This window comes from Stegastes partitus, unplaced genomic scaffold, assembly GCF_000690725.1.
Source record: "Stegastes partitus isolate 25-593 unplaced genomic scaffold, Stegastes_partitus-1.0.2 Scaffold2649, whole genome shotgun sequence".
NCBI classification, from domain to species: Eukaryota; Metazoa; Chordata; class Actinopteri; family Pomacentridae; genus Stegastes; species Stegastes partitus.
In genome coordinates, this window is record NW_007580380.1 from 21,208 (window position 1) to 28,400 (window position 7,193).

A 7,193-nucleotide genomic window follows, 5' to 3' on the forward strand; every position below is an offset into this window, starting at 1 on the left:
TGTAGATTAGATTGAGTTAGTCAGTTAGACCAGCTCCCAGTATGTTTAGGATGGATTTGAAGGCTTCACTTTAAATGCTCTTCGTGGCTTCTCGGCTACTTTTACACACAGTCAGTGTTTTTAATTTGCCATCAAGAAGCTGCACTGAAGGTTGTGCTGTTCACAGCAGTGAGGAGAGTTTACAGGAAAACTCACACAGACCAAGTTCAACTAAAAACATCACAAAAAACTGTTCTGAATTTGTGAAAACAAACTTTTCACCCACTCAGTAAAGTAAATGTTCACCACTAGACAATGTGAGAATGCTGTCAGTGAGAGCAGGAAGTGATGCTGAGGTTGAATTTTCACCCCCACACAACACAGCCTGTACAACAGATCTGCAGCAAGTGTCTTAAAACATCATCAACAACAACAACAACAACAACAACAAAAAGGTTCATTTCTGGGCAGTTTTGCAGAGAATTCTGTCCAACACACACTGAAAGAGCAACTCAGATTCTCAGATGATGCTAAGTTTAATAATAATGTGTTAAAGTAAACGTGTGGCATGTTGTCACCTGGTCAGTTAGCTGTTTCCATAGCAACAAGAACCACAGGTGGTTTCAGTGGTGGGATGCAGTTTCATATGTTTTGCCAACACGTTGTGGTCTCTCAGGTTAAAACAGAGTGACAGAAAGAAGCTGCACAGTTTAGTGTTGAACAAATAGCATCAGTGGACTCACACAGTGAAAAGCCTCCGAGGAGCCATGAAGGTCCACACGAGCAGCCTCGTCCTTCTCATAGGTAACTGAAGCAGTTAGTCTTTGCCTGATTGCTAAAAGCCTTTCTCAGTGAATTAGTGTTTAGTGACTGCATTGGAGCGACATTTAAATGTGGAATCTTCTCTTCAAAAGGTTTATATGACAATTTAAAACTTTGACAAACAGTCTGTGTGGAAAACCAGACCAGCTTGGACCACAAGAACAGCTGTAATACAGGCTGAGAAACCGCTCTGACAGACGCTTAGGGACAACCAATCAGTATTTCGAAGCTCCTTGCACAACGTGACATATTTAGTATATTGTAGTATAATATTTGGTCACAGCTTTGATATTTTACAGTCCTGGGTGTGATGTTCACTCGATCAGTTCGCTGCCTGACAGATGAAGTTTAAACAGATGAACAAACTGTTGTGAGCAGGAGCCTCCATAGAATTCTAGTTCATCAAATATGAAAGTAAAATAAAAATAGACTTGCATGTAAATGTAAATTATATTTAAAGCATTTGTCACACAGAACTATCACCCATGTCACTGACGTCACTGTGTTTGTGTGAGTAGAACTTCACTGTAAGCTGCTTGTAGTCCTTTGTTCATTTGAATTAGTAGAAATATTTACACAGCATTATTGATTGGAAGATGCTGGCTGTGAGCTTGTCGTCTCTTTTTCTTGACGTGTGTCTAGTCATTGTGATTTCAGTTGAAAATTAACTACTTTAGATTAGTTGCAGACGTGGCGATGTCTTGAGAAAATGTGGAAATACGGCATCTGGTGCACAATGACTATGGTGCTGATTTAAACTAAATATTTTGTGGAGTCAAACAGTCAGACAGTGCATGACGACGTGTCATATTTCCATGCAAACCCAGAAATTAAAAAAAAAAAAAAAAAAAAAGCCAAGCCTTTAAAACTTTCTGACATGTAAACTGAAAAATAGATATTTCAGATTCTGCTCTATTTCTGTCAGAAATCAAACTGAAGCATATTACTGTCAGTGACCCTGTTACAGGATTCATACAAACAATTCATGTCAAAAGTGCTTCCCAGACTTCTTTGTAGTTTTTGGACCATATTTGGCATCTGAGAACAAACAGTAGGACGTTTGTCATGTAAATGAAAAAAGAAATGACCCACTTGTTTTCTGTTGTATTCTGTTAGTTATCATGTTTCCAAATAAGTGCCAGAAGTTCTCAGCTCATAGAAATCAATTAAATCCAAACCCAGATGACTTCATCATGAATAAACTGTCTTATATTATTGGTGTCCCACATACTTTTATTCTCTTCCATAAACAACTGGCAGTGAGTTTGAATTTCAGTGTCTAAAAGCTGCTTTGTGACTCTCCTTACAGTGCTGAGTTCATCTGCTGCAGACGTTGAAGAGACTCTGACAGGAAGTGAAGGAGGAAGCATCACTCTACCTGCCCCGGTCGGAGAATTAGGACTCCTCTTTTACAAAGTCAAGACTCTGGCTGTAGTGCAGAACTGGGTATTAGACATTTGGCACCAACGTTACAGGGACAGACTTCTCTGGAACAGAACTACTGGACTCTTTACAATCACCCGACTGCAGAAAGACGACTCTGGGATTTATACTGTTCAGTCTAAAACAGGAAACGTTTTTGCGCAGTCCTACAAACTCACAGTTTACGGTAAGTAAACCTACAAGCACCGTCACAGACAACAGGAGGAAAATGTGCATGTACAGTCGTGAACAACAGTTTACATCCACTGTTAGCCCTTTTCCACCAAGAAGAACCAGGTGCCAGTTCTGTGCTGGTGCTCGGGCCAGTGCTTAGTTGGGTCCAATCTGGCACCTCCTAAGAACCTGTTTGCTTTTCCATCGACAAGGAGCCAAGTTAGAGCCATGCCTACGTCACTGCATACTGTTGTGCCCTGGTCTAGGGGAACCTCTGACATGAGTTTGTGCTCCCCCAGTCTTCCCACTCCAAGAAAGGCAGGCAACCAGTATGCCAAGTTCAAAGGAGCAGTTTTTTATTTCCTTCAGAGGGAGACATGAGCCAACATACTAAACAAAAATAGTCTAAATTACCCTAGCTTCCCTGAACAAAAAAAGGGGTAAATGAATGACAATTATCTTACCTACCTCCTGTGAAAATCAAAACAGGAGAAGAAGGGTTAAAAGAAAAAGGGCTTCTCCCTCCTACTACTGCTCTACCAGAATGCACAATTATTTACACGTTTTCACAAAGTTTACAAAATTCAGAAAATCCACAGCACACGACTACTAACTAACTAACTAGTGCTGCTGCTGCATCGTCCTACAGCACAGACACAACGGCATGCTGGCGTTTCCAAGGCTGGAGAGGCGAAGAGGCAGTGCAGGTGGCGGGCTGTTCAAATAGATTAGGGACCCGCCCCCTGACCAATCGCGTGGCAGGAATCAGGCGATGCAGCCGGCAAAGCAACCAATCAGCAGACACCTGCTCCGAATTCACTCATTGACACACACACACACACACACACACACACACACACACACTTAGGAGAGAGAGCAATGCAGCAAAACACAAGCAAAACGCTACAAATGACCCACAGGGTCATAACAACACGTAGCCGTTTATTGAACGACGCTCGCGCCACACGGAAGTCCACACAGGACTCCAGACTGACTTTTTTTTTTTTTTTTTTATACCGGTGTGACCCACTTTCTCATTTGGTCGCACGTCCCAACTTGTCACAGGAAAAACATATGACCGGCTGAACATTTTCTTATCGATAGACTCTACAATTTACTGATGTTCCCTGAACGCCCCACATAGCAGGCTGTGGTCGCTGCTGTTGGTGGCCGCGGTGCTCAGACCGGCTGCGACCAAAAATAACTTCAACATGAGTAAACTAAGGTGGTCTAAGGTCAGATTTGTCCACGATGAAACCGAGTGATTTTTTCTTATGTGGTCTTTTCCATGAGCGGCATAAACAGCGTTTGTAGGTGCGCTCCGTTTTTCATGAGAGGACCGCACTTCTAAGTTAAATACCGCAGTAAACCGAGGTTATAAAAGTCCTGTTTTCCACCACTGTGGTGCTGCTGGTGGGACACAGTTGTACCGGATGTCAGTGTGCAACAGTTTGTGTGTCCCTGAACTCATTTCAGTACATCTGCGATCGGACCAGAGACGTCCTGCAGAAAAACCACACAAATCACCTAAACGTATACTCTAACACCAGGCTTTTATCCTCGTCGCCATATGTGATATCTTGATGATAACCAGTAACCAGAAAGACAGCTTTTTAATCTGGAAACGTAATTGCAGGACATGGACCCAGTGCATCCTGACGGTCTGTGTCGTTCCTGCATGCACTCAGCAGAACCACATGCTCACTAACCCACTAGGCCCCCTTGGTGGGCAGGAACTACCATTACAGGTGTCACTTCATAACACCCAGTAAGGAGTTGGTGCCTGAAAAGCACCAGTTCTGAGAGCCTGGAGCCGGTGCTGAGGTGGTGGAAACACAAAGAACTGGTACTAAGTCACTCGCACTGGAACCAGTTTGGTGGAAAAGGAGTATTAAAGATAAAGACCACGTATATCATGTCAGTCTTGAGTTTCCAGTGACTCCCACACATCTTAATTTTTGAATTATGGAAACACATGCCTTATTCATTTTGGTTCTTTCATAGTTTTTTAAAGGTCTTGTGGAAATATGAAAAAAAAAACAACAACAAAAAACTGTTGCGTTAAAAATACACATACAGAAACTTCAATTATCAATTTTGGTGATGTGGAAAGCTGCATTAATCAAATGTTCTTAGTTCCATGACCTCCTAACTTCTCCTGAGTGATTCTGATTGACTACAGCTGCAGACTCCTCTGATCCAGTTTAGACAGAACCATCTGATCCACTCATTAGACTCAGACACAAACTCTACAGTGGGAAAGTCTGAGGAGCTCAGCAAAGTTAAAAAGTCACTTGGAGCCATTTCAAAGCAGCTTCAGATCCCAGAACCATCAGTTTGTCAGTGTAAAGTTCCTGGTCCAGTTGTGCTGCTGCCACTATCACTATCACCTGCTGCTGAGAGATGATTGGTCAGGATGGAAAAGAGTCAACCAGGAATCAGCAGAAAGCAGCTCTGGATGGACCAGAAGCTGTCAGGGTCCACAGGGTTTGACATCAACATGAGCTGAGAGGCTGACGAAGAAGGACGTTCTTCCTCCAGAAGCAGAACCTTAAAGCTCCACTGAAGTCTGCTGCTGGTCACATGGACAAAGAAAAGGCCTTCTGGAGGAAAGTTCTGTGGTCAGATGGAACAAACACTGAGCAGAAACATGTCTGGAGGAGAAAAGGTGAGGCCTTTAACCCCAAGAACACCAAACCTACCATCAAGCATGGAGGTGGCAGCATCATGCAAACACACTCCGCACTTCAGTGAACACATTTCTATGAATGGTGCAACTGGATAGCAGGCTGACAGGTCAAAATACCTTAAAACCACATGTGGTAGAGGCCCCCCGGTACCTCAACCGGATGAAATGGTGATCCATATACAGGGCTATAATCCCCGACGCAGCAGCAGCAGCGGTTCCAGTCCAGCCAGTGGCTCATTTGCTGCATGTCTTTCCCCCACTCTACACTTCATGTTTCTCTGTCATGTAATAATAATAATAATAATAATAATAATAATAATATCCTGGATCATTCACACTGGAAAACTAATTCCTACTTTGAAGACAGAAAGTCCATCTGCTATGGTTCCACTTTCACCACAAACGTGAAAACCAGTAGATTCAGCTTTATCTCATCAGGATTCATTGACACTGTAACACTGTTAACAAAGCCTCTTAACACATTACTGTGAGGTAACTCCTGTGGGCTGATGATGTGCGAGCTTCTTCTTTCTACCTCTTTGCTGTGATGTTTCCTTTGCAGACTCTGCATCTGGTCCTGCAGTGGAAACTGTGAACGTGACCTCTGACAGCTGCGTCCTGCGCTGTGCTGTGGATAGCGCTGCAGACATCACACTGCGGTGGTACAAAGACGAGGAGATGCTGAACCAGATCAGCTTCCCGGACTCTCTGCTGCTCACTGTGACCGAGCAGAACCTCAGCTCCTCTTACAGGTGTGAGGCTGGAAACCCTGCAGAAAACACAAGTGTCCACGTCGACGTCAAGACGCTCTGCAGTGGACTGAAGCACACAGGTGAGACACCATCTGCTGCCTTCATCTTCTCAATCAAACTGTGTTTCAGCCTGTTCTGCTGATGCTGATGTGAAACGTTCTGACAGGTGATGGTGAAGACCGGTTCTGGTTTGTCCTGCGCCTGGTTCTGTTCTTCTTAGGGTTTGGATGTTTCTTTTCTCTCCATAAGGTGACAGCCTTATACATCAGACAGGTTTGTGTTTCTTCTGTTACTGCTCACTTTGTCTCCAAACTATTTTAAATATGAGAATAACAGCCTCAAATTCAAATGTGGGAGAAAACCTGCTGAAAGTAGGTCGACAGGCAGTTTGTAAAAACATCTTTTTTCTTAAAAAGTGTTTCATATATCAAGGTAAAATTTCACAGATACCTTTTTAAATATCTACAGTTTATTAAGCAGAGCAGAGATGGTGGAGCAGAAAGAACCTGATGATTTATAATGAAACAACCCTGTAGAGGACGGTTCTGATCAGATAAATGTGGTGATTTCACCAATAAAGAGAAGTTTAATGAGCATTTCTGCTTCATTTCGCTCCTTCTCTGTTCTAGCTGCAATGTGGTTGAAGGAAAGTTGGTTACATATTAAAATACAAATAGCAGAGTGATGCAATGAAAGAAGCTTTTCATTTGTAAGAATTCTTTCTAGAAAACAGTAAATCAAGACACACTGATCTGCCCTCCTTTAGAACAAATCTCTAGGGTCAGAATAACTTTGTATTGTCTAAAAAAGCTGCAGCTTTTTAAAAGAACTGAATTATTTCTTAGTTTTCAGTCTGACAGAAACAAGTCACCTGGAACAGACATTTTATTACCTGTATGAAGGATCTCCATCTGGGGAAACTTGTGTCTGACCTGATATAAACCAGAATTAAGCTTTAAGCTACTTTTACTGTCTTTTTAGTGACTGAGGATTTGCTGTCTTGTTTCATCCAATTGTGATGTTTTGTCACTTCTTGCGCTTCAGAGAAGACGTGAAGGAAGATCTGCTGCTGGCAGCAGTCAGACAGTCACCAGAAACATGGAGAATCATCAGACTACGCCTCACGACGCTGCAGAGAACCAGCTTTAAATCTGTGTTTTTTAATTAAGTGATGCTGTGTGGAAGGAAGACGCCCATTTTTGTTTCCTCTCAGGTGCTGTGCGCCTCCTGCCGATCTGTTTGACTCCAGTATAATTAAACTGGAATTTTATCGCTATTTAGCACAGTAGTACAGGAGTGTCTATTTTAAAAAAAATCTTTCTACATATGTATATATATATGCTTTATTTGATAGT

The 7,193-nt window shown here is 42.6% G+C and overlaps 1 protein-coding gene across 1 annotated transcript; it reads left to right on the forward strand.

Moving 5' to 3' along the window:
* Positions 1 to 746: 746 nt before the first annotated feature.
* On the forward strand, positions 747 to 6,987 carry LOC103375526 (T-lymphocyte surface antigen Ly-9-like). Its single transcript, XM_008305830.1, has 5 exons — positions 747 to 783; positions 2,078 to 2,410; positions 5,649 to 5,918; positions 6,005 to 6,111; positions 6,883 to 6,987. The coding sequence occupies exons 1-5, from the start codon at positions 747 to 749 to the stop codon at positions 6,985 to 6,987; spliced, it is 852 nt and encodes a 283-aa protein (XP_008304052.1).
* Positions 6,988 to 7,193: the final 206 nt, after the last annotated feature.